At 40.7% G+C, this 27,755-nt stretch overlaps 1 protein-coding gene across 2 annotated transcripts; it reads left to right on the top strand.

Moving 5' to 3' along the window:
- The first annotated feature begins 1,769 nt into the window (after nucleotides 1-1,769).
- On the top strand, nucleotides 1,770-27,598 carry slc25a4 (solute carrier family 25 member 4). Of its 2 annotated transcripts, none has more exons than XM_061771737.1 (4): nucleotides 1,770-1,929; nucleotides 25,127-25,613; nucleotides 26,796-26,936; nucleotides 27,173-27,598. In XM_061771737.1, exons 1-4 carry the CDS (start codon nucleotides 1,906-1,908, stop codon nucleotides 27,328-27,330), a joined length of 810 nt encoding a protein of 269 aa, XP_061627721.1. In that variant the 5' UTR covers nucleotides 1,770-1,905; the 3' UTR covers nucleotides 27,331-27,598. The 2 variants fall into 2 exon arrangements, with proteins under 2 accessions (XP_061627721.1, XP_061627720.1); XM_061771736.1 differs by lacking the exon at nucleotides 1,770-1,929 and adding an exon at nucleotides 20,280-20,479.
- The last annotated feature ends 157 nt before the right edge of the window (nucleotides 27,599-27,755 follow it).

Genomic DNA, 27,755 nt, shown 5'->3' with positions numbered 1-27,755 from the left:
AATAAAAAAAAACACCAAAACACAACTACAAAAAAAAAATTAAATAAATATGTAAACGTGTAATTATTTATGTCAGCTCGCCATCATGCACGCCCAACGATGGGCGCACCTCAGTTTGAGAATCCCTGGTTTAAAAACAACACAAAGATGCCCAAAAAGTGTCCAGAGGTCTTTTTTTATTCATGGGAAGAACAAAAAAAAAAAAAAAACAGAGGGAGCTTGTTAACTTGTACAATTAAGGCATCATTTGCCAAGAGAAAGTGCGCTCTTTGTTTTTGGAGGGACAAAAGGTTGAAAAAGCGAATTCAGCGCGGGCGCGTTTGCTTCTGCCGCGACAATAAGGCTCACTTGTGTCAGCTGCACAGACACCGTGCCATTACTAAGAAAATCAGGTGATTCGGCATGGTGCTCAAACAAAGAGCCATACAATCTTAACATTCGTCTTCATGAGAGTAGAAGAAGAAGAAGGCCAGGCGACTCAATGATAGCGCCCTGTGAATAATTTCACAGGAGGGCTCCGTCGTTTATCAATCAGTGCCGATATGTTTAAGCCTAATAACATGACATGACTAAACTTGTACAAATCTATTCAAATCAAGCTCAGTGGTTGCTCTTTCACAGTAAATGTTCAAGAAGAAGTGAAGTAATGGATAAGTGAAGAAAAGTTGAGTAGGAAATGGCACAAAATATTTTGCACAGTATTTATGTCCAATTTGGACTATTTTGCAGGCATATGACTATCGGATGCACAACAAAATTACTGCATAAAATGTTTCTTTTTAATAAAAAAATTATAATAATAATGCGTGTCATACTTTTAAACAATTTGCAGTTAGGGCATGTAGTTTCTATAAAATTGTTTAACAATAAGTTTGTTTTCGACTAATCACGTAGTTTGGCTAACACAAACTGACGTTCATAAAAAGACCATATGTTTTTATCTGATTTAAAAAAAAAAAAAAAAAACAGTCATAATTACAATAATTTGCCATTTGGGCATGTCATTTTCATAAGATTAATTAATAATACAGTTCAACTTACAGTTAGATTTTTGCCAACAGTCTAAAGAAACGGTTTTCTGCTATTTATACTTCCGTGCACAAGACTTTTTGTACACAATCCTGCTAAGCTGTCATGAGAAAAGAAATGTCAATTTAAAAAAATCCACCAAAAACTTTGAAACTTGCAAATACAGTAGTTTTATAAAATTGTTTTCTGCTAATTATACTGGCGTTCAAATGACATTTTGTACAAAATCCTACCGATTTCTCCTATACATACCACTCTTTTTAACGAATAAAAAAAATATTAGGTGTAATTTCGCTAAATTGGAGGTTAAATCATATATTAATTTAAAAACATTTGCAAAGTAATTTTTCTGCAAATAATTGTATAGCTCTCATGACTTTTTGTACAAAAATCCCACAACATTGTCATCAAAACAGACATGTCAACGCATTACATAATAACTTTCGGCCATTTCTAGTAACGAACAGTGTAAACTTTTACTCCATCCAAGAAAGTAATCTGATTACAGTTACTTCTTCAAGCCAGTCAACAAAGAAAATGGGACGTCATTGTTTATCATACAATCCACAATGCAGTAAATATAAAAGTGCAAAGAAATGCACGGCTTCACTGTCGCCACACTATTGTTGTTATTTTCCTTCGTGAAAAGTGTATTCGATGGTTGTTACTTTTTGATTCACCCATTAAGAAAAGAGTTTTACTGGCGTGTCGAGCGCGCAATGCATTGTGGGTTAATCATTCATACCGAAGCGCGCGGCGAGAAATCGTCATCGTCGTCACTGAAGGACTTACAATACTTAGCTGAAATAATATTTACAACGAAACGTGCGAGCTTTCAACTTCGTCGGGAGTTCCGACTGCTCGTCAGCTGGTTTAATGCGCTGCACCGCTGACGTTCACGTAAGTAAGCAAGCGCTTCTCCCTGCGTCAATCACCCACAGTAAATCAAGTGTACTTGAGACTGGTGTGCTTGTTTACATGTTTAGGCATTTCCTGTATTTGGCATGTCGAGTCTTCACTAAGTAGCTCATTTAATGTGGCCTCAGCTACGCTAATATTTAAGTGTTTGGTGCACGTTGATGACATCATTGTGTAACCTGTGTGGCGTGTCTTACCAAGTAATGGGTACATTTAAGCTAATGCTCTTTTTGTGCTGTGGATAAGTGATATTCCTGCCATAACTCCTGTAAGTAACTCAAAACACCACTTGTAATCTAATGTAGTTACTTTTGAAATCGAGTAATCAGTAAAGTACCTAAGTTACTTTTTCAAGGTATCCGTGGCAACACTGCATGTCAATCAATCAAATAGTTGAAAAATTTATTAGGCACACACACACACACGCGCATACTACGTCAACTACAACCATTAAAGCAGCAAGCATTTAAACGCAAAAGGTGCAGCAACACAAGTAGACATACAATATGACTTTACACAGATATATTTTTTATCTGCTAAAAAAACAACTAATATGACTGCAGCTTACTGAGCAGTTCTGACCGTCATTTTCGTGTACATACGAAGGCATGTATAATATTGGCCCCTGGTGGACTGGGCAGCTGCACAATGAATGCATGAAATCAAAATGCACAAACTGTCAATTTTTTGAAATTCCATTTAATTGTGTTATTTCTGTATGTTTTTGTAAAGTATAATACCGGTAGAATTCTATTTTTTAAAATTAAATGTGTTGCAAAATGTTTAAAAATACACTTTCCCCTTTTTATGAAACATTGATGAAATATTAATAATCCGTTTGTTAACCTCAGACAGGCTATTCAGTACATATGGAAAACATCTGTAGTCCTAATTTGACACAAACATTATGAGGATATTCTTGTCCTGGGTCAAAATGGAGCCGCAACACACTACGGTACTATACGTGGACATGTAAAATGATAATTATGTATTAAGGGTTAAGAAGGCCTCACTGGAGCCCCGTTTACGTCGACTCCCTTTAAAAAAAAAAAAAAATCACGCTTCAGTGGCGTGGAAGAACATACGAAGTGCGACAATGTCAATCGGGAGAATGAAACTTGAAAGTCTTTGCTGCACTCAATGGCCGTGTGTGTGTGTGTGTGCGTGTGTAAGACGTGGTCAGGCACCTGACGTAGTTGATGTGATGGCCGAGAGGGCTGAAGGGAAAATAAAACCCCGGGGTCCTAATGTGCTCCGCGTGCGCTTGGCTGGACTCACGCGGGGCCAAAAGTGCCACGGCCGCCTCTTTTGTGCGGCCGCTTGACGGCTGCTCCGGCGTATTTATCCGCGTCCGGGGGGCGCGGCGGGTCGTCCCCCGGGGGGTCACCGTGTGAGTAACCCGTCCGGAGGGCAGACAAGTAAGATTGGCAGTCGAGTGACTGAATGAACCCCAGTGGAAGATGTAGCAGCTTATAAATGTTTATGTGTGAGCGCTGCTGATGTGACGCTTTGGTGGACGGGAGGGGGGGAGGGTTTTGCTCCATCAACGGACGCAAGCGAAGATAGACGGCAACGTATGCTCTCACCGAACAAAAGAAAAAAAAACATGAACACCAAATATACGTGACGTTCAAGATGAAGAATCGTGTTTTTTGGTGGCGGTGGACCCCGTTGACCTCACTTGCGGCCCTCTCAGCAGGGAGCCCGTGTCAGACATGGCAAAGTCATTTTGCTCGCGGGCCACATTGTAGTTCTGGTTTCCCTAAGAGGGCCGGCATGACTGTGAAAACAAGATCTCATAAAAGTGAGTGCGGATAATTCATTATATCTTCTCATGGTGCAAAAACTGAATAGATGACACTTTGCCACAATGTAAAGTAGTCAGTGTAAGGCCTACAGCTCGTAGAACTGTGTAAAGTTACCTCAAACTGACTCGACACACAGCCATTAAGTCTGAACTGCTGGCAACAAAAGTGAGCACACCCCTCATATTTTTGTCAATATCTTTTCAAGGGACAACACTGAAGAAATGACGCTGCAATGTAAATCAGTCATTGTACAGCTTGTACAACAGTGTAAAATGTACTCTCCCTTCAAAGTAACTCAATGAACAGGCATTAAGTCTCGACGGCAGGCAACAAAAGTGAGTACACCTCTAAATGAAAACGTCCAAATTGGGCTCAATCAGCCATTTTCTTTGCTCCAATGTAAAGCAATTGTATAACAGTATAAATATATTGTCCTCTCAAAATAACTAAACGCACATCCATTAAATGTAAACCGCTGGCAACAAAAGTGAGCACACCCCTCAGTGAAACTGTCCGAATTGGGCTCAATATGGCAAGAATTGACAATGTAAAGTAGTCAGTGTATAGCTTGTATAACAGAGTAAATTTACTGTCCCCTCAAAATAACTCAAAAGCCATTTTTTTCCCTACTAATTACATTGCGTTCTTTTTGTTGTTGTTGTTGTCCAAAATCCTACTCCTTCCATATGTGAGAATGTTAAGTAGCGGGTGAGCCTAAAAAAAAAAAAAAAAAAAAGATTTTTCTTGAGCCGCTGAAGCAGCAGATAGAAATTCAGCTGCTCCCATCCGCACACAGCCAGCACATACACAAAAGGAGCGTTGTTGTTTTTGTTACACTTGCATCGCAAGCTATTAGCAAAACAAACAAGGGCTTGTGGAGAGGCGCGCACACGCTGCGCTCTTTACTTGGCAAGTTGGCAACGCCTTCTCCCGTGCATCCGGCCGTCCTTTTTTTCTACAGGGCTCGTCGTCATTAGCGTGGCGGGCGCGCTGGAGCATTTCCTAGCCGACTTTGGGCGCAAGTCAATCGCAAAATCAAGATTTTACCATTTGAAGTGTTTATCTCCTCTAAGAGTGACCTGGTCCGTTTGCAGGTCAACATCTAATTGAGCACAAAAGTTTGGATGGAACCAAACAAACAATGATGTTGTCATTCCCAATTCCCAAACAACATTTCCCAGGGATGTCGTCGGTCGGCGATTCGCCGATTTTCAATCCAGCTGCGGCGGGGGGGTCCTGGGCTAGGATTAGAGCCACACAACAAGCCCCTCGTTTGTGTGGAGAAGACACCCACAGATAACTTTGTGAATGGCTGCTAACTCCTTTTCTCTCACCATCTCCTCATTGCGAACACAAGTAAAAAAAAAAAAAAAAAGGCACTAACAAGATGCACATTTTTACATTGAAAACTGTTATTGTTCGCCCTCCTAATCTGGCCCACCATCTGAGAAGAGAGCGAGGGTGGGGACCGGGGAGGGTGCGGGTGGGGTGGGTGGCAAGAGCCAGCTCAGGGAAGAAGAGGGGCAGTGGGGGGTGGTGCTTGGCTTTAAGGAGAATAACGGATCAGTTGGGAAGTGTCGAATGGATGTTTCTCTTTCCTCTACGGGAGGAACTTTGTTTTTGACGCTTGTTTGTGCGTGTCTTTGAGCGTCTGGCACGGACACTGAGATGACGCCGCGTCTCCCCTGTGACGTCGGGAGGACCCCGGCGACGGGGCCTTGCTCTTCCCTACAGCTGCGGCTCAGCGGATTAGGCGTCGTCCGCAAGGCAACATTACACAAGTGGCCTTTGAACAGAAGTCATGGCTACTATTAATGATATGGTAATCCCTAATGGAGCTACCTCCCAGTAGTGATTATACTGACATGGGAAGAATGTCCGAAAGTCCTGGATTGCAAGTCGCCAAACAACACTGCCGCTATTGTTGGCAGGCTCGCACCTACTACATCCACACACACACACATAGACTGACACCCTCGCCTCCAACCTATGAATAAAAATGAAACCTCCCACCCCCCCCCGAAAAATGGAAACATAGTAAAGCGAAGCAGAGAAGGGGTGGGATCGCAGGGGAGGAAAAACAAAGTGTCTTGCTCGGGATCAGTCGGGGATTTCTCCCTATGTGGTTCCCACACGCTGACATGCTGACACCAATCCGTCCTCTCCCGGACGCTTCCCGTCCCGCCGTACCAGGACCACACAAACACTCGCCGATTCCATCGTTAATCTGCACTCGCTGCTTGCCTTTTCACTGGCACTGGGCGACGAGGCTGCCTGAAGAAGGAGGCGGTGGTGCTGGTGGTGGTGGTGGGGGGGGGGGCGTGGTGGGGGTCACTGTTTGACTGAGTAAATGTTCTCTGATGCATCAACTCGGGCACAGCAGGGCCGTTTAACCCGAAATCTGTCCTCATTTAGGACTCAGTCAATGAGCTCTGCATTCACTCTTCGATCCGATACGGAACAAAAATCTAACCTGACAGCGGTCACTATCCAGTATTTTTTTTAGAATCGATTATTCTATCGATTAATCGAAGAATCGGATAAAAATGTATTTTGCGTTCAGGTTTATTGCGAAAGCATTTTTCTCCGATTACTGTTTATGAACCGATTCTTGTTATTTGGTATTGTTGATGATTAATCAAAACCGAATAAACAACAATTAAGCAATATAAGGAGTGATGTGCTCGCCAACCTTTTTGAAACCGAGAGCTACAGTACTGATTAATGCGAAGGGCTACTAGTTTAAAATCCACTTCTGAGGCTGCTTAAAGTTCAATTAAATGTCAGTTATTGATTATTCACACTACACATGCAAATATTGATTATTGTCATTATTGATTAAACTGACTATTTTTTTTTTTACATAAATTGATTACAATCAAAATGTCATAAAATGATATTTGTTTTCCAAAGTAAAAGCAGATGTTTGCAAATGTCTTTTTTTTTATTAAACATAATCAATCTGCTTACATACAGAAAATCAGAGAATATTTACAGTTGAGCGGCTGTAAAATGTAATGTGAGAATAAAGTTTTCATTGTATGAGAAAATGATACAATTTTACGTGAAAACAAGAGGTAATATTACAAGAATTAAGATATAATCTTACAAGAAAAATATTGTAATATTTTGAGAATAAAGGTATAATTGTATGAGAATAAAAGTTGTATCTTTATGAGAGTAAACGTTTATTTTACAAGAGGGAGTTGTAATTTTCTGAGAAAATTTTGTAATTTTATGAGTAGCACAAGAATTAAGGTGTAATTCTTTTAGGAAAAAGCAGTAATTTTACATGGCCAAAAGTAATAATTTTACAAGAAAAACTTAATTTTATGAGTCGTAATTTACAGGAAAAAAAGTAGTAATTTTGTGTGGAAAACAGTGAAATATTATGAGAATTAAAATCTCATTTTATGAGGATAAAAATCATTTTACAAGAAAAAAAGTTGTAAAGTTGTGATTTCCTGAGTGTAAAGCCATAGCAGTTGGTCCACTCCTCTCCATTGGCTTTGCGAAGAGGAAAAAGATGGCATACATGTTCAGAATAATCAAAAGAAAATGATTCATTAATTGATTGATTTACTTTCAATGTAATGTAATATATGAATCTGGTTTTTTTTTAAACTGAAAATTATCAGATTTTTCTTAAAACCAAAAAGGCTGGTAATAAGGGCCTGTAGAAAGTATGGAATTTTGAAATTTGAAAAATGTCTAAATTAGGCTTTTAAACAAGGGTTAAGGTTCAAAGTGAGGCTCCCTTCTTTTCTGGCTTCCTTGCTTTCTTTCTTCCTTCCTATTTACAGCGGCATAGATGCAAGTTTGGTTAGCCCATCCGTGGCGTTTCACATTATGTGTTAGTATGGGCCACCTGTTGTTATTACGAATCCCACTTGAGTTGTAGGTAGTCTTTGCTTCTTAGCAGCAACCAATCATTTTGCACTAGGGCGTGTCCTGCCTAGAGCTCATATGGGATTCATAATAACGTCTCAACTCTTCTCTGATTTCATCAGTACGGCACTAATATTAGTTTTTCTAAACCGAGGCTGCGACGGAGAACAGTTATATTGTCTGTCAACATGTTGTTGCTGATCCATTTGTGTTCAATTCGTTCCTCCATCCATCCATTTTCTGAGCCGCTTCTCCTCACTAGGGTCGCGGGCGTGCTGGAGCCTATCCCAGCTGTCATCGGGCAGGAGGCGGGGTACACCCTGAACTGGTTGCCAGCCAATCGCAGGGCACGTACAAACAAACAACCATTCGCACTCACAGACATGCCTACGGGCAATTTAGAGTCTCCAATTAATGCATGTTTTTGGGATGTGGGAGGAAACCGGAATGCCCGGAGAAAACCCACGCAGTCACGGGGAGAACATGCAAACTCCACACAGGCGGGACCGGGGATTGAACCCGGGTCCTCAGAACTGTGAGGCTGACGCTCTAACCAGTCGACCACTGTGCCGCCCAATCCGTTCCTTCAGGGGTTAAAGCACAGCAACATAGATGCTAATTAGCATGAAGCTAGCCGGGCCTTTCTTCAGGCAGTTTGGTTGTTTTGAGTACACAAAGTGTAATTTTGTTACTGTTATGTTTAGTTTGGCAATAAACGTCAACTGGGAGTGACATTAAACAGTTTGAAGCCTCTTTTTTGGCGAATTTTGCAACTTATTGGAATGGGCGTTGAGTTCAGTGCCACCATAAAGCAAAGAAATCGACCAAACGACAGCTCTTATCTCGAAAAACACGCACGTTGGGCCGCTTATATCTCAAGTTACCGCTGTCCGACTGTATTACATTCTGAACCTTTCATCATTGTCATCACTTTCACAGTTCTACTTCCACGTAGTAAGCATTTTAAACTCATGTTACCAAGTCTGCCGATGAACACAAGCTTTCGTGTACAGTAAGTCAGATGTGCGGCTGATGATGAGGTCGTGTCGCAAAGTTCCCATAATGGCATACCGCATTTAAAGCGGCACTATTTCACGATTAGGCCGCGCGCGGCTTGTGCGGCGCATTGTCGCTCGGCATGACTGATATGTCAAAGTTGAAGACGGGGCGGAAAAAGCGGAGAAAGGAAATACCACACAGGCGCTGACACAGGGATCAATCCCATTGGCGTCATTTTAGCATTTGGACGTTTTGAATAAAAATGAGCGCGCTAGACGGTGGAGCGGTTTGATTAGGACCGCGCAAAAGCCTCCGGGCCTCCTTTCTCTGCTCCTTCAGCGGCTCAAGAAAAGTCTTCTTTTTCACCCCTTTCACACGTCCCTTCCTCGCTTGCCCACTGTTGGTATTACAAAATCCCCTTTCACTCGCACCCTTGTCACCTGTCAGCTAAGCCAGGCCCGTTTGCAAGGTCTTTATCCTCCGTGCGCACACACACACATTCACAGATACATAGACACAAATCCCAAACGCACACACGCCCACCCACTCGCGCCCTTGCTCGCACACTGAAACCGCATGTCTGAGAGCTGTTACTCTAGCAGTTTAAAATTCATTACCCCTCTTCACTTTAACCAACGTCCACACTGGCGCAGAAAGGAGGGAGGGAAGAAGAAGAAGGGAAAGGTGCTCGTGTATCTGGTGTGTGTTGACCTCACTTGCGTGTGGAGCTGCTCTCTTAATGCACGGAAGCCCGAGCGCAATTAATAAAATTGTATAAAAAAAATGTTATGATGATCACCCTGAGCTTACAGAGTTTAAGTGTTAATAGTTATGATAATGTTAATCATATTGCCAAACTGTGTGTGAGGTAATAATGTAATAATATGTTTACTTGTAGTGGTGAACCGCATTGTGGTTAAAGTTGTTCAAGCTAAAGCCAAATGTTCAACTACTCGAGAGGGGCCAAAACATAACATCGGTCAAGTGTCACATTTATTCACTATATTCCGAGCTACATCAATTTAAAAAAGAATACAATTACGCTTATGTATTTATGTTATGGCTAGGTAATTCATTTGAGGCACTGACTTTACTTATTAAAAAAGTCACTTAAAAACAATGTATTTATTTATAGATTGACGTGCTTAAGTAACATTTTGGTAACTTTTACAATTTTATTAAAATTATATTTAATATATTAATAAACAAAACAATGTTACATGGCTATTGTTAATTGTAATATTCCTAAAGGAAAATCCTTTAAAATATATATTTAATTTTGAATATACTTTAACAATTATTTTTCCCCCTTCATATCAATCATTTTTGTAAAAAATGTTTTGCTTTATCTTATTTAGTACAAGTTAAAATAATAAAATATTAATGAAAATAATGATAAAATAATAACAACCATGTAATATGTTAACAAATGTACAAAATATAGATTATTATTGTTAATAATAATAATAATCTGGAAATCTGTTTAAATATTTTTTTCCTCAGGTTCTATTTCTTTTAAAGGCATATCAATACATCTTAATCCATCATTCGTGACATTTTGTCAACTTTAATGATTGTTCTCAACATTAATTCCAAATCCCCCTGCCCCCATTGCATGCTATTACTAACTAGTAGCATTTAACAGAAAAAAGGCATTCATTCATTCATTGAGGTTTTACTAATAATCACAGTTAGTAAGTGATTTAAATTTTTTTTTTAATTTAGTTATTGATTCATTTATTTATTTTATTTATTTATTTGTCCTGTTCGGCTGTTAGGTCAAGCAGAACGGAAAATCTGTATACCTTTTATGCCGGAACAGTTTTACTGTGTCACTTCCGCTGTGGTATTATAATTGAGGTTTATTGAGAATCAGACTTGATCAGTCGAACAGAACAAAGTTTCTAGAAGGGAGAAGAGAAACAAAGACACAAGACAAAGCGCTAATTGTAAACAGGATGAGAGAAGTAAATCATTACATAATCTACAACAAAGAAACATTAAATATGAGTGTTGCATGGGGCTGTGGTGCGACACCTTGTGAGGGAAGGACAGGACAAGATGGAGTAGTTGGTAGGTGAATTATACCCCAGGAATATGGTTGTATGCAGGCACATGCCATTCAAATGTGTGCACTTAAACAATAAGTATATACCTATGGCATTGTGATTGCGCATATGTGTGATCAATATGATATATTGTTATATTTTATCTTTGTTGGTTATGACTGTGTAATAAAAGATTATTGTGTGTTAAATTGCACCCATCCGTTTTCTGTAGCGCTTGTACCCATTGGGACCGCGAGCAAACGGGACAAGATTCATTCCAAAGCATGAGTTTAAATGTGATTGGTCAATTCTGAACGCAGCCACATCCCAGTTATAAGTGGGTGTGCGCACTTGTGCAACCACAATATCTCACTTGTTTAATTTTACATCCCTCTTGGAAGATTTTTTTTTTTTCCAATTGAGTTGTACAGGTTTGTAAATGTTTTATATTGGCCTCATTTATTCATATCAGAAAGACCTAGCATTTGAACCGGGGTGTGTAGACTTATTCTTTATTGATGGGATTCTTTGCGGAGGTCATTTCCGTGAAAGCTTGCGCAGCAGCTATACAGATGTGAGCTTAAGCCGTGAGGACGGCGCACGGCGACGGCCGTAGCGAGGCTGCGGGGTCGCCCGGCCGTATCGCCCGGCGTGCCAGACATAAACACACACACGGGGGGTCACGGGGTCAATCGGGCCTTCTCTGCGGCCGTCGAGACAAGATGGACGCACAAGCGGAGCCTGATCCCTCAATCAATGGGTCAGCGATGCATTGTCCAGGGACGCAAATTGATTTATCAGGCCTCGTCGTACTCATGGACCTTTAAGGTTTTCACGCCGTATTTCAAGAAGCACATGCACGCATATGAAGACGTCCTCTTGTCACATTTGCCAGTGTCAACCTTGAAATGAAAATATTAAGATGTCACAAAATCAGAGGAAAATTAAACATTAAATAACTTTTTAAAATTTCTCATCTTCATTACACTTTGTAATTGCATTTTATTGGAATAGAACGTAAAAACTGATATTTCACAATTATCATTTTATAAAAACCACTATTTGTTTTTGCCACTCCCAGTTGAAGTTTCCTGTCATACTCAACATGAGACAAAGGAATACACATTTACGTCTGCTGAGCTCAATGTTAGCAAACATGCTAACAACTAGCATGTATGTGGGGTGTGTCATAACGCAACGGATATTTGAAGACAAACGTGGGCCAACATGTAGGCGGACAATATCATAACACTCACAGGCATATATTCTTTATTATTTGTGTAAAAAAAACGGATATAACTGCAGCTCCCTGAGTCACTTGCCATAGTTGTGAATGTCTTCTTCGTTTGTGTCTTCATGACTGCAATATACTGCCGCTTGGTGGCCAAGTCGTGCAGAGCAGAATGCGAACTGTTTCATTCTTTAAATGCTATTTAATTTTGTCATTATGAATTAGTTTTATGAATTACAATATAATACAGTGCTATTTTCCTTCTGAAATAACACATCCCAATTTTTTTTATTCATTTCAATGTGGAAGGATGATTTGCAATACGGCTTTTTTTGGAGCTATGAGCATAGTCACGGCACAACTCAAACTCGCATCTCACGTGTCGCCCACTGTAAAATAAAATATTATTCGCATACTAAAATGCTAAATATAAAGTGTGAAATGGCATCATCAAATACGTTTTTTTTAAATTTAATTTCTCGTCATACAGATCATTAGTAAATAAAAGATAAAATGATAGAAAAATATTAAAATTTCTTGTAATATATATTTTAAAGGAATAGTCAATGATGGTGTTGTGGTACATTTTCCTGACTTCCTGATTTGGTAATATAATACCCTCCAAAACAGATCTATACGAAAACATTTGTCTTCATGAGTGGCTGATATATATTTTGGGAAAATGAAAACCTTAATTGTTTGTCTACATGTGCTGTGGCATGGTTTGTGTTCAAATATCAGTTGCTAAAATCGTTATAACACAACACAACGATGCTACTTTCCTTAGCCCGTCTATGCCGTTTTGCATCGTGTGTTAGCACTAAGCTAGTGGACTTTTGTAAGTGTTTGCACTTTGATTAAATACACAACGTGCAATTCTCTTTGTTTTTATGTTTAGTTTTACAGTAAAGTTCAAGTGGGCGTGACAATCAACAGCTTGAAACAAGCACTTGGCGTCTTTTGTATTGCATGTCAGAAAAGTGGCAACTCGGAAGTTGAGATACCCTGTACGTGAAAATATACTGTGTTAAATGTTTCCATTTATGTCCAATGTGTTGTTTTTGTGACAGCGGTAGTGTTTTCTGGTAAAAAAATAAAAAAATAAAACAAATTAATTAAAAAAAAAAAAATTCCCTTTAATTGGTCTCCTTTATAGAAATGCTCGTTTGTTGCCACTTGTGAGCGTAACGTGGTAGAAAAGCGAAACTAGAACATCTTCCCGTGCCCACTTACATAGCGGCGGCCGTGCACAAAAAGGAGCTAGGGTGGGTTATGTGCTCAACAAGTGCGGCCCCATTACGCGCTCACTCCACATGAGATTACTTCAACCTCGTCCAAGAGGGTCCACCGCGCGTCTTGAGTGGTCCTGAGCCCTCGGCCGGGCCCGCTGAAGAATGCCCTGAATGTCCCGAGCACACTCGCACCGCAAGATGGGCCCATCACCTACAAATATACGAACACTCCACCGGATTACTCGCCGGAATTCTTAAGTGCGTGTGTACGAGGGGTTTGTGTGAAAAGAAAATAGGCGTGAGTGCGCAAGGTGAAGAGGACGGAAACGAACAACTGAGGTTTTGTTCTGGTTTGAACAGAACGGGGCTGGGATTGGGGCGCGACGTCTCCTGGCCGCTAATACAGCTGCTAATTGTTGCTAATCACATGCAAATGATCACTTCGCACAAGACTTTCACCATCGTTGAATCAACTTGGATTTTGTTTTCATCCGGAATACGCACGTGACAATGATTGAATTGAATTGGATTTTTTTCATGTCGACGTAAGGCACACCTCCACAAACTCATTCATCTATTTATTTATTATATTTAGTGTTTTATGCTGAGAGTCGCATTCACGTTTGAAAAATCAATATTTGTTTATTCTATGTTGATGGGCGAACGTAACTTTAGAAATAATAATACAAAGTATGTCTTTTTTGTGGGTTTGATTTATTTATTAATTTATTCCTTTTTTGTACAAAGATAGTAGATCTATTTTTTAAATTCTAAACTTTAACCACGTATATTTTTTTATGGATTTGTTACTTGAGTAATTATTTTCAGAAACAATATATTTTTTATTTCTTAATTCATCTATTATTAGTTGAGCTACTTCAGTAACTTTTTACAAAAAAAATAATTTATCTGCTGATTTATTTTGACAAAATCTATTTAGTATTCATTTCATTATTAGATGTTGTTACTGTAATGTTTTTTTTTTAAATATGCATTTATTATATTTCCCCTTTCATTCAGTAACTTTCAAAAAATACAAATTTTTTTGTTTATCATACAGTACGTTGAGTTACTTTAGTAACCTTTTCAAAAACCAAAACATTTATTAATTTATACCTTGAGTTACTTTAATAACGATATAAAAAACAATTCATTATATGCTGATTTTCTTTGCTAAATCTGGCAAAAATATTTACTTTCATTTGTTACACTATATATTAAGTGGCTTTAATAATTAAAAAAAATATTTGATCATTTATATGCTGTGTTACTTTAGTTACATTTCATGAAACAATACATTATTTGTTATTATTATGTTGAGTACTAATTGTAACTTAGTAAAACATGTATTTACATGTGTGTTGAGGTACTTATTAACTATTTCTTTTTTTTTTTTTTTTACATGCTGAGTTACAGTTTTAAAAGTAACACTAGTCTTACTTTATTGTTATTAACACTTAACAAAAGCTCTCATCATAGTTGGACTGTTTTGTTTATTGTCAAGTAACTATCATAAAGTTTTTTGTTTTGTTTTAGTTTTTTACGGCCTGCGCATGTTCATAAATACCTCTCTGACAGTGTCAATCATAATTGAGTATGAATTTATTTAGGTTTTTTAATCTTTCATTGGTAGAATCTTTGACACAACACTTATATTGCATGTCATTAGATTGTGCAAGTGTACCTAATGAAGTGTCCGGTGTGTGTATTTTCAAGCTGCACTTTTCCAAGTGTCCCCGGCACACATCGATTCCAGCTTTGTCTTCTGCGGGGACTGATCTTGTTACCCTGATGATGGACTGTGAACAACGTTGACTTTGACTCCTTCATCCAATTTGCTGGTGTTGATGTACAAAAGTCGTGCGTCCCCCCCCCCCGCCCCCGACACGGGCACTAACAGTGTAAAGAAAGACTTTTTGAACCCGGACATACTCCCAAATTGTGCCACAAAAGGTACTGGTAGACATTTTACTCTTTTGTTTTTTTTTCCTGGTTGATAGCACCTTTGCTTTATTGACAAGTGGTTCTAACACTGACGAGTGAACAGATCACATGACAACAATGCACAAAATCAAAACAAAGTTAGCAAAACAAAAAGAAATTGTCAAAGGATTCCAAAAATAGCTGCAGGGTTAGCGATGCTTTTAGGGTTCGGGTTAAGGTACGTTGAGCCTTGGAGTTAGGGTTAGCGTTATGCACCCTAACTCTAACCGGAGCAAAAACATCACTATACCAAACCCTAACCCCAAGCCAATTCCCACAACTCCAGATTTTGTTGCTCGGTTATCATTTGTAACAACTGAAAATCCCCAAGAATTCCCTCGTACCTGTCTTCTTTCTTTTCGTCCTCGTTTCTCACCGACTTGGTCTTACAATGTCCCCCCTCTCGACCTCCACTCCGATTCCTGGCATGCCCATCAATCTGTGCCCCACGGACTGCGTGTCTCCAGCTCTTCCTGATTGGTCATGGGGATTTTGTGTGTGCGTGAAGGCACCTTGGCTGCTCCGCCCTCATACGGTGGAGGTTTTTAACTCGTGTCAAAGGTACATGCGCATTGTCTGCACATGACTTCTTTGGCGTTACATGGAAAGAGGCCAAGAGAAGAGAAATAATCAAATAATCTCCCCCCTCCCGAGCCTCCTTGGATGCGAGAGCCACAGGCTCGTCTTCAAAGAGTTGTGGGATTGCGCATTGTTGAGGAATGAACGAGCAAAATGAGCTTTTTTTCCTTCTTTTTTTTGTGGTGGAGGGTTCAAAATATGCGATACCACTTCTACATTCATGTCAAACTGAAACCGAAGATACGAAACAACGACTGTCTCTCGAGATGAGAGAGGGAGCGACGCCGTGAGAAGAAATTCGATGCGACGTGACATGAGACCAAATCAGATGAGGCGAGATAATTGATCAAACGGGATGGCATGAGAATCAATCAAATTAGATGAGATGAAACAAATTTAGACCTGATCAATCGAAGTGAGACAAAGTGAGAGGAAAATGGAATTCGATGACATTAGATGCGAGTGGATCAGTTGAGGAGATTCGATGATATCGGTATCGTCGTGCCGCGAGATGAGAGGAAATTTGGTGAGCTTCCAGATCGGGAGAGATGAGGTGAGAAAGTTCGGGATGCCATAGATATGATATTAAATTAAAGCGTACAAAATGGATTTTGAAGTGGATGAAAATCAATTGACATTAGAGATTGAGATGAATTCATAGTAGATTTCGATGAGATGCGCCGAGATGAAAGGAGACAAGGCACGTTCCGAAGAAATGACATGACATGAGATTAAAGTCGCTGAAGTGAGAAAAAGTCTGGATGATGTGTGAGTTAAAAAAAAAAAAAAAAAAAAAAAAAAAAAGGAAGGAAGAAAATAGATGGCATGAGATTAATCAAAAATCAGATGACATCAAATAGGATTCAATGAAATGAAATAAACTTTAGATACATTGAGATGAGACGAAATGAGAACGGGTGACCAATCGCGTCGCTCGTATCGCAAGGCACCGCTGCCTACGGTGCGCCCCTCTAAACGATTCATCATACATAATTCATTTGACACATAGCAACAAAAAACACAGAAACAAAAAAAAACACAGTTAAATGTCAGTATATCATCATAAATATAAAAAAAAAAAAATGCATGCCTAGATGTATGCCGCGCTAAAAAGCAAACTTTGAATGTGTTTTTTTGTTTTCAAATCTTAACTAAACATTTACAGCCAAATGCAACTAGTAATCCCACACTGCTGAGTCGTCCCCCCCCCCCCCCCACATTCCCATTCGTGTGTGTGGATGTGCGACGCTGCTAGTGGACGAAGCTCTCGGCTGGGGTGCCGAGTGTTTTCCAACGGTCTGACACCTGCAGCTCTTCATACTCAAAATGCAAATCCCCTCCGTGATCCCCTCTCTCATACTGACAGATCATATCAAGCTACATTTTTATTTTTTTTTTAACCACGGCTAAAAAGACCATATTACTGTATATGGAGCACATATCAGAAAAAAAAAAGCATTTTCTTCTTGTTTCGTGCTAAAAGGGAGTCAGCACCTCTGTTTAACCCCAGATAAAGTTCAAATGTTCTAGTAGGCTTTTCAATCAATGGGGGAAAAAGTTTTGAAATGAAAAATCTTGGTTTTGATATCACCAGAACCTAACATTTGAACAGGGTGTGTAGACTTTTTCTATCCGCCGAATGCGTTCAATGCAACGATACTGTCGCTGCCTTGTTGACAACGCAGGACGTGGAAATGGGATGTTTACCATCGAGAGGGGGAAATTGCGAGGATATACGGACCATTTGAAGTCAGATTTAGAGACCTCGTTTAACTCAAACGATGAATCGATTTGCCACAACAGTTGTTAATTGTTGCACCTCTCATGACAATTAAGCGGAGTGAGAGTTCAGTAAGGAGCCAATGGCGAGCGGAGAGGCGAGAAGCAGGTGCAAGCAAGCAAGCCTGAGCCTGCTGCAAGAGGAGCTCACGTGAGCGCGACGCTCAATCCCCGACAAACCTTCTGTGTCTGGCAGCTCAGCTTCAACTCTGACCTCACGAGGGGGGGGGGGGGGGGGGGTGGCTCTACTCAGAGAGTGGGCTTCTCCTCCACACCGGAGCCGAATAAAGTGCCGCGTTATTTGTGTTAACGTGTCGTCCAGTAAAAAAAAAAAAAAAAAACGCTTGTTTGAGAGTTGCCTCTCAGCTCTCTGGTGCCACCAACTGGCTGGTGTGGGAAGTTCACGGACTGGTTTACAGCTCCACGTTGTGGCTGTCCAATGAAAAGCATTTATTATTATTATTATTATTATTATTTAGCTCAAGGGCCTGCTCTGTTTTTTTTTTTCATTCGGCCAACAGGGCATTGACGTTATTAAGAGTCTTGTAATATTTGCTGCATTCATTTAGCATTTTACTCCCCTAAAAAGGGCTATTCAAAATGTATTATTTGTTTATTAATTTGTCTCATTAAGTAATTGTTTGGTTGATTTTTTTTTGTAGATAGTAAAACAAAAAGGTTTAGTAAAGTGAACAATTTTAGTAATTATTTGATGAAATAATCGGTTGATTAATTTTAATGAAATGAAATGTCAATAGCTATAACAGATAAATAATGAAAATTAATTATTATTTTATTATTAAGACATATTTTTTGCATACACATCTGAAACTTTTTCATGTTATTAAATAATTGGTTAATGAATTATAATTAAATTAATTGTGAATAATGTCACTGATAAAAAGCCAAATGAATAATTTTACACATTGTATTTATTTTATGAAGCAATTTTTTGAATAACGGTTAAATTGATTACAAAAAAACATTATAAATGAGAATGAATTATTACTCTTTATTAAATAAACAATTATAAACAGTTACAAATTATATTATGAAATAATTTGTTCATTATTATTTTTATCATAATCAACAATTTGACATATTTAATGTATACTTTGTAAACATTTTGTTTATTATTCATAATTTTTTTTTTCTTGAACATATTTTACATTTTTAAAAGGTGCCATGAAAAAGTATTGGCCCCCTTCTCAAATTCTTATATTTTTGCATAGTGTCCCCACTTAAATGTTTAAGATCATCAGACAAATGTCACCCAAGTGCACTTAAAATGCTGTTTTCAAACAGTGATTTCCTTTATTAAGGGGGGACAAAAACTATTCAGCTATCAAGTCCTGTGTGAAAATGTAATGGCGCCCAAAACCTAAGAACTGGTTGGGCCATCCTCAGCAGCGACAACTGAAATCACGCGTAATTCTCTAACTGGCGATCAGTCTTGCGCATCTTTGTGGAGATAATTTTTGCCGCACTCTTCCTTGCAAAAATGTTTGAATTCAGCAAAAAATGGAAAGTTTTTGAGCATTCTCCTTCACGATTTGCTGGTAAAGAGCAGAATTCATTGTTCTGTCAATCACAGCAAGTTGTCCAGGTCCTGAAGGAGCAAAGCAGCCCAAGACCAATCACACTACCACCTCCATGTTTAACTGTTGCTCTTTTTCTGAAATGCTGTCCATTTTTGCCTTGTCTCTTGTTGTTGTTGTGTCATGACCACTGACCTTAACTGAGGCAAGGGAGGCTTGCAGTTCTTTCGAAGTTGTCCCGAGTTCCTTTGTGGCCTCCTGGATGAGTCATTGCTGATCACTTGGGGTCATTTTTGTAGGCCGGCCACTCCTGGGACGGTTTCCATGCTTCCTCCATGTGAGGATATTTCGGCTTTTGTGAAAGTGTACCTAATGAAGTGACCGGTGAGTGCGGTCGACGGGCGCCACCGTGTGGTGAAAACGTGCAAGTTGCCTCACCCTTGAAGTGGCGCATCAGTTTGGATCATGTCGAGGGAAAACTTATGTATGTTACCGCGTTGTTGTTTGTCCTCGTAAATACTATCTTAGGTTATTTCTATAAAGTGCATCTACATTTTTTTTTCCAGATTTACATTTGTTATTATCACTGTCATATCTTAAATTGTGACATAATCTGTTCCCAGGTCAATCTGTCGCCGTCGTAAAACTTTACTAACTGTTCTTAGTAGTTTTTTTTTTAAACATTCTTAACTCCCATACAAGTGTAAAAATAAGCTGAGCACGGTACAAGGCAAAAACAACACAACATTACCTTAACTTTTGACGATCGATTTTGCGGCCTGTTTAGCATCCTTGGAACCACAAAGGGGCCACTGAAAGCCAAAGAAAAAGCACACACCGAGAGCTAGTCTTGATACCGAATGGTGTGAAATGCATGGGTGGACGGACAGATTGAATGAATTGTGTACTTCAGTGCATACGTTTTGGTTTGTTTGTTTGTTTTTCCAGAGCCATAGAGCTGAACTGTTTCTGTTTCTCTACATTCCAAGGTCGGTTTCAGCACATTTGGTGCGTTTTTCGGTGCGCATGTTGAAGACTGGATCCACGTCCACGTTCGCGTGTCTTTTATGACCCCGGCACGTGTGTCCTTTAAACGTCCCCCAGCGGTGTGAGCTGCGCGTCGTCGGACTTCCTCGTGAACTTCAACCTCGGATATTTACTCAGCCTCGTGCGCGGGTTCGACCGGCGGCGGCTCCATCAGCTCCGAATTCTCGCGATACCACGACTCCTCCTTCATTTATTAAGGCGCGCGTGAGGGTGGGGTGCGCATCGCCCACTTTCCGGGAGGATCTGCGTGCGTTTGGTCTCCTAAAAGGTCTCGTGGAAGCGCGCAACCATGTCGGACGCGGTGATCAGTTTCATGAAGGACTTCTTGGCCGGCGGCGTGGCCGCCGCCATCTCCAAGACGGCCGTGGCTCCCATCGAGAGAGTCAAACTCTTACTGCAGGTAATGAAAACATCAACTGTTCGGCCTAATAATTACGTGCGTCATTTGTGCGTCAAGCGTGTCAATATGGAGATGGGGCCCAAAAAATAAAATAAAAAATGCAGCTGCTGAAAATAACCAACCACATTTTGGTGCGTAACGTGTGCGTAAAAAGTGAGAGCAAGTTCTGAAATGAATCAAGCTACTCTTCCCGTGCGTCATTTGTGCGTAAAGGTTGGTGTCGTCGTGTGTCGATGATTTTTTATTTTATTTTTTACGCACAGCATTGGTGGCGAGTTACGCGAATCCGCCATTGAAGCGCCCGTCTTACGCACAAACTTGAATATTAAACTCGGAAGCAGCGAAAAGCGACGCGCTAAATTTAACTTCGGGAGCTGTAACTTCATACTCGGACCGTTCTCGAGTGACACTCGGCGACCCACAAATATTGGGACACCCGGCCGTTGCACTGGCAGGAAGTGACAAATAGAGGTCAGTGATGTGTTGGACTGTACTAATAACTCACTTCACCATATTTTTTTTCTCCATAGGAAGTCATGGGGGGCGGGGGAAGCACCTGTAAAGTCCATAAAAGAGCATTTTCACTCGTGGTGGCAGCACTTCATACTTCATACAAGAATGACTGTGCGGCTCTGTGCATGTGGTGCAAATTAGATGAGAATACATTTGTAATTTTACAAGGGGTAGATAAAGAGGATGAAGTTGCAATACAGAATGAAGTCAAAATTGTGCAACAAAAATTGATGTTAAACATGAGAAAATAATAGTAGTAATATTACAATTATAAACTTGCACAAAAACAATTCAAATTTTATGAGACTCAAGAATAGTGTTGTTATATTACGCAAAAAAAAAAAAAAAAAATCAAAGTAATCGAGAATAAATTTGTAATATCACCAGGAAAATGTTGGCACGTAGCGGGAATAATGTTGTAATATTACGACCATAAAGTTGTGATCATACAAGAAAAAGTTGGCGTTCTACAAGAATCAAGTCAAAATATTGTGGGAAAAAGTTGTAATGTTATGAGAAAATTTGAAAATAAATTACAAGAATAAAGTTAGAATACTAGGAAAATTATTTTTATTTTTAGGAGAATAAAATGGGCACTTACAAGAGAAAAAACATGAACTCACAATTACATTTATTGTGAATAAAGTCATAATATTATGGCAATAAAGAAAAAGACAAAAATCTAGTCAAAATCTTCTTCTTGTTTTCCTTTGGGCTCGTCCCTCTGGGGGTCGCCACAGCGCGTCATCCTTTTCCGTGTAAGCCTATCTCCTGCATCCTCCTCTCGAACACCAACTGGCATCATGTCTTCCCTCACGACATCCATCAACCTTCTCTTTGGTCTTCCTCGAGCTCTCTTGCCTGGCAGCTCCATCCTCATCATCCTTCTACCAACATACTCACTATTTTCTTCTCTGACCATCGAAGTCTGCTCTCTCTAACTTTGTCTCCAAAACATCGAACCTCGGCCGTCCCTCTGATGAGCTCATTTCTAATTTTATCCAACCTGGTCACTGCGAGAGCGAACCTCAACATCTTCATTTCCGCCACCTCCAGCTCGGCTTCCTATTGTCTCTTCAGTGCCACTGTCTCTAAGCCGTACATCATGGCTGGCCTCACCACTGTTTTATAAACTTTGCCCTTCATCCTAGCAGAGACTCTTCTGTCACATAACACACCTGACACCTTCCTCCACCCGTTCCAACCTGCTTGGACCCGTTTCTTCACTTCTTCACCACACTCAACATTGCTCTGGACGGTTGACCCCAAGTATTTCAAGTCCTCCACCCTCATCTCCCTGTAGCCTCACTCTACCCCCACCACCCCTCTCATTCATGCACATATATTCTGTTTTACTTCAGCTAATCTTCATTCCTTTGCTTTCCAGTGCATGCCATCATGCTCCACGGGGATTCCAGTCTAACCTCATCTGTCAGCCTATCCATCACCACTGCAAACAGGAAGCCACACTCTCCCCTACTCCCCTACCTTACATTCGGTAACCTCCTTCAGATTACATCGTCTGCACAAGATGTAATCCACCTGCGTGCTTCTCCCTCCGCTCTTGTAGGTCACCCTATGTTCGTGCCTCTTCTGGAAAAAAGTGTTCACTACAGCCATTTGCATTCTTTTTGCAAAGTCTATCACCATCTGTCCCTCCAAGTTCCTTTCCTGGATGCCGTACTTACCCATCACTTCTTCATCACCCCTATTTTCTTCACCAACATGTCCATTACAATCTGCACCAATCACGACTCTCTCTGTCTGGGATGCTCAGAACTACTTCGCCTAGCTCCTTCCAGAATTTCTCTTTCACCTCTAGGTCACATCATACCTGTGGGGCATAGCCACTAATCACATTATACATAACACCCTCAATTTCAAGTTTCAGCCTCATCACTCGATCTGATACTCTTTTCACCTCCAAGACATTCTTAGCCAACGCTTCTTTTAAAATAACCCCTACTCCATTTCTCTTCCCATCTACACCATGGTAAAATAATTTAAACCCTGCCCCTAAACTTCTAGCCTTACTGCCTTTCTACCTGGTCTCCTGGACACACAATATAGCAACCTTTCTCCTAATCATCATGTCAACCAACTCCTGAGATTTTCCTGTCATAGTCCCAACATTCAGTTGTAGGCTCTGTGCTTTCCTCTTCTCTTTCTGCCGAAGAACCCGCTTTCCACCTCCTTCGACTTCGACCCACAGTAGCTGAATTTCCAACGGCGCCCTGCAGGTTGACGGCGCCCTGCAGGTTGACGGCGCCGGTGGCGGACGTTGTTAACCCGGGCCACGACCGATCCGGTATGGAATTCTTTGGATGAACGCTCATATTTGTTTGGCAAAGTTTTAAGCCGGATGCCCTTCCTGGCGCAACCCTTGTGCCCCCCATCGGGCTGCATTAAAATCTAGTCAAAATACAGTATTATATTTTAAATAAACATTTTGCTTCAGGGTCAAAGCTTTTTTTTTTTTTTTAACTGTTTAGGCACTGTCCCAACATTCTTAACTGTCCTACAACTGTAAAAAGAAGATAACCATATAATTGACCTAATATTGTCGTTAAGTCATATTTGAATATTTTGGGAAAACAAGAAAAAACTAAATATTAGAAACTTCATTGTTGTTTTTTTTTTATTGATTTGGTAACAGTAAGTTAGATATGAATTAGGCAATTATGCTATTAGGCTAACAATTTACAAATAACGGAAATAATTTCCACTGGTCAACATTTGTAACATTCTTAACTGTCATACAAGTGTAAGAATAAGTTAACTGCTGTTGGTATGAAGACATGTCCACTCCGACTTTTATTTTATTTTTTTTCATACGAGGGTACTTTCTATAAACTCCAAGGGCCTCGGAAGGAAACCCAGAAATGGCAAAATAACTAAAAATAACCGGGTGGCGGCGGATTTCATCAGGACGGGAAATATTTCAAGTTGCTGCTGGGCCAGGAGTGTTGCGAAAACGAGACAAGCGTTTTTTGTTGAGGCTTAGGATAGATAACTGCGTGCCGACCAGCTGGTTACTAGGAGTGGGGTTCAAACAACGGCCCATTTGAACTTCAGTCCAGTGCTTTAACCTCTCGGCTAACCTGGTGATGATGATGAAGGGGGGTGGGAGGACATTCCAAGTCCGTCCAAGATGCCGGCCTTGATTTATGAGCATAACTTCTTCTTTGACCACACTCGTAACTCAAAACATTCGTATCTCAAAATTCTTTTTTTCAGTGTTTCCCAAGGAAATGAATAGAAATGTAATTCATTTGTTGCAGCCTTGAAAAAGACCAACATTTTGTATTGTGTTTTTTAATTAAAAAAAAAAAAAAAAAAAAACGCACTCGAGAGTATTGTAATTTATATTTAAAAAAAAGTAATAACATGATTGAAATGTAAAAGAAAAAATGTAAAGAATTAAACAGTTTTGGCATCATGATTTCATGCTTCAATTCAATGGGCATTTGTACTGCTCCGTGTGCGCACGCTTTGGCCACCAGGGGCAGTGTAACACTTAAATAATAAATACACAAATAGGTTACAGTGAACTAGTGAGCATTGAACTTCAACACCGACTTGGACTTGCACAAATTGAGCGTGATTTAACTCGCGGGAGCTCACAGTATACAGTGTTCTCTCGCTATGTCGTGGTTTCACCTATTGTGGATTCAGCACGATGCAGATTTTCTATTTTTTTTTCATATTCATATCACACGTAATTCGCCATATCGCAGGATTTTGAGTGTATGCTGTAACTTTTCTGTGGTAAAATAAATGGCTTCTTAGCCTAAAAGATTTAATCTGTAAAAAAAAAAAAGAAAAAAAAAAAAAAAAAACACATTACAAGGAATAAAATGTCAAGTGTACAGTACTACTGTGCATTACTGTATGTTTAGTATGTTTAAAAATTTAAAGTGTGTTTAAGCATATCGAAAGGATAAGAGTATAGTCGAGGTTAATGGGAGTGTGGAGAAGATTAATTAGAGTGTAGGGAGGGTCATACTACTAAAAAACAAATATGGTCGCTAGTTGGCACATTTCACCTACTGCAGGGAAGTTTGGAACCTAACCCTCGCGATAAACGGGAAATTACTGCATCAAATAAATGTATTCCGTTATTTGTTTGTGCAGGTCCAGCATGCCAGCAAGCAGATCACAGCTGAGATGCAGTACAAGGGCATCATGGACTGTGTGGCTCGGATCCCAAAGGAACAAGGCTTTCTGTCCTTCTGGAGGGGCAACCTGGCCAACGTCATCCGATACTTCCCCACCCAGGCCCTCAACTTCGCCTTCAAAGACAAGTACAAGAAGATCTTCCTGGGCGGCGTGGACCAGAAGACACAGTTCTGGCGCTACTTCGCCGGCAACCTGGCGTCGGGCGGCGCGGCCGGCGCCACCTCGCTGTGCTTCGTCTACCCCCTGGACTTCGCCAGGACGCGGCTGGCCGCCGATATCGGCAAGGGCGCGGCCGAGAGGGAGTTCACCGGCCTGGGGAACTGTATCACGAAGATCTTTAAGACGGACGGCCTCAAGGGGCTCTACCAGGGCTTCAACGTGTCCGTGCAGGGCATCATCATCTACAGGGCCGCGTACTTCGGCTGCTTCGACACAGCGAAAGGCAAGGAAAACTACAAACTGTCGGGTAGTGGTTCACATAGCTGACTCAGTCCTGGGTGCAGTCATCTGGGAAACTGGAAAAATGTAGGGCTGCAACGATGAATCCGATAACTCGAATAATCCGATGACAAAAAAAGGTTCAAGCAAAATGTCTCCCTCGAAGCTTCACAGGGATGAGTCCGCACGGACTAATGTTACTGTCGTCGTTTGCACCTCTCCTTAACTACACCCATTTGTAATTGACCACATCATCGCTATGTAGCCCAACTACACTCATTCGTAATTTATCACATCACCGCAAGGTAGCGCCACTACATTAATTTGTCGCTTGCTACATCACCACTAGGTCACACAACTACACGTATTTATAATGTACCACCTAACCACTGGGTCGGACAACTACGCTCGTTTGTAATTTACTACCTCAGCACTAGGTAGCACGGCTACACTAATTTGTAATCGTACCACATCATTGCTAGGTAGTGCAACGACACTCACTTGTAATTTAATACTTCACCGCTAGGTAGCATGAGTACAAGAATATGTAATTTAGGGCTGGATTGCACTGATTATGTAACCTAACTACTTAATAATAATAATAATAATGTACAACTTCTCTGTGAGGTAGGGTAACCACAATCATTTGTAATTTTTCAATTTACTACTCAGTAGCCCAACTGCACTAATTTGTGAACTGCCCCATGAGGTAGCATAACTCCAGTAACTTTACTGCTTGGTCACACAACTACATTTGTTTCGAAGTTAAAGCACAAATTACAACTTCATATAGTTGTACTACCTAGCCGTGAAGTGGCAAGTTACAAATTTGTGCAAAATTGGCCCATTGGTTACCTCGACAGTAGTCAAGGAGCAGACCAACATATCTTCAACTAGTTGCCATTTATGAGTCGCGGAATCTCGAACCGTGAACCTCGGGTTCAAAGGCCCAAATCCTTACAGATGACTAGTATCAAAAACTTTTCCTTATCAACAACAAAATGTTGAATCTTGTTGTTTTTGATCATACTGTAGCTAAGTCAGGTAACCAAAATATAAGGAACAGCTTTCCTACAATACAGTGCACTTCTATTAGTAATTGTATTACCTGGCTCAGGTGTACCTAATGCTTTGACTTCTGAAGGTATGCTTGTGGTGACTGAGCGCTTCCCCCACTCCCCAACAGGAATGCTTCCCGATCCCAAGAACACACACATTGTGGTCAGCTGGATGATCGCCCAGACGGTGACGGCCTCGGCCGGCCTGGTGTCGTACCCCTTCGACACCGTCAGACGTCGCATGATGATGCAGTCCGGTCGCAAAGGAGGTGAGCTCTTCGCTAAACACGTGACTTTGACATCGGCGTGGACGATTCGTCGATTTTATTAACTCGAGCTTGCTAAGCAGAACGATTTTGTTTTGGAATCAGCTGGATTGACGGCATCCGCAGCTAACGTACACTTTGCTCGCTGCTCCAGCGACTATTTATTTAAACACACACATATCGCCCAGTCCTACTTTCGAGCGTACTGTTCGTGACTAATGTTATCCATTGTCGTGCAGCTGACATCATGTACAGCGGCACGATTGATTGCTGGAGGAAGATCCTCAAGGACGAAGGCTCCAAAGCCTTCTTCAAGGGCGCCTGGTCCAACGTGATCAGAGGAATGGGCGGAGCTTTCGTGCTGGTGCTGTACGACGAGATCAAGAAGTACACATAGGCCAGCGCGCGTCGCCACAGAAACCCTCCGAGATGCTCGCTAGTCTTAAATCTGCTCTTAACACGCGTGTGGCAGCGCCGAAAAGATTGTGTACATATACTCCGCAGCCACAACATTAGGTACACGTGCATAATGCAATACATCGAATGTGATTGGATTATGCGGGTGTACCTAACGAAGTGGCCGGGGAATGTCAAGGTGACCTCGGCGCTGCCAAGGTCGACTGTAACCAGCAACTGTCAGAAGAATAAACATTTACCGTTTCTCACCATTTGTTTCCATGAAAACTTGCTGTCAAATGAATACAAAGTGCTATTTACATTTGAAAATATATTTAATAAGAGTAATTTAATCCATCCATCCATTTTCTGAGCCGCTTCTCCTCACTAGGGTCGCGGGCGTGCTGGAGCCTATCCCAGCTGTCA

This window comes from Phyllopteryx taeniolatus, chromosome 4, assembly GCF_024500385.1.
Source record: "Phyllopteryx taeniolatus isolate TA_2022b chromosome 4, UOR_Ptae_1.2, whole genome shotgun sequence".
Classification (NCBI taxonomy): Eukaryota; Metazoa; Chordata; class Actinopteri; order Syngnathiformes; family Syngnathidae; genus Phyllopteryx; species Phyllopteryx taeniolatus.
Note: the sequence above shows the minus strand (reverse complement) of the source record. Positions and strands in the feature narration are given on the sequence as shown.

Bases quoted from the DNA above. Each gene is read 5' to 3' on its own strand.
- slc25a4 (XM_061771736.1), top strand. From the start codon at position 20,369: ATGTCGGACGCGGTGATCAGTTTCATGAAGGACTTCTTGGCCGGCGGC. The intron at 20,480-25,126 runs GTAATGAAAACA...TTGTTTGTGCAG, and splicing joins GAGTCAAACTCTTACTGCAG to GTCCAGCATGCCAGCAAGCA. The intron at 26,937-27,172 runs GTGAGCTCTTCG...ATTGTCGTGCAG, and splicing joins GCAGTCCGGTCGCAAAGGAG to CTGACATCATGTACAGCGGC.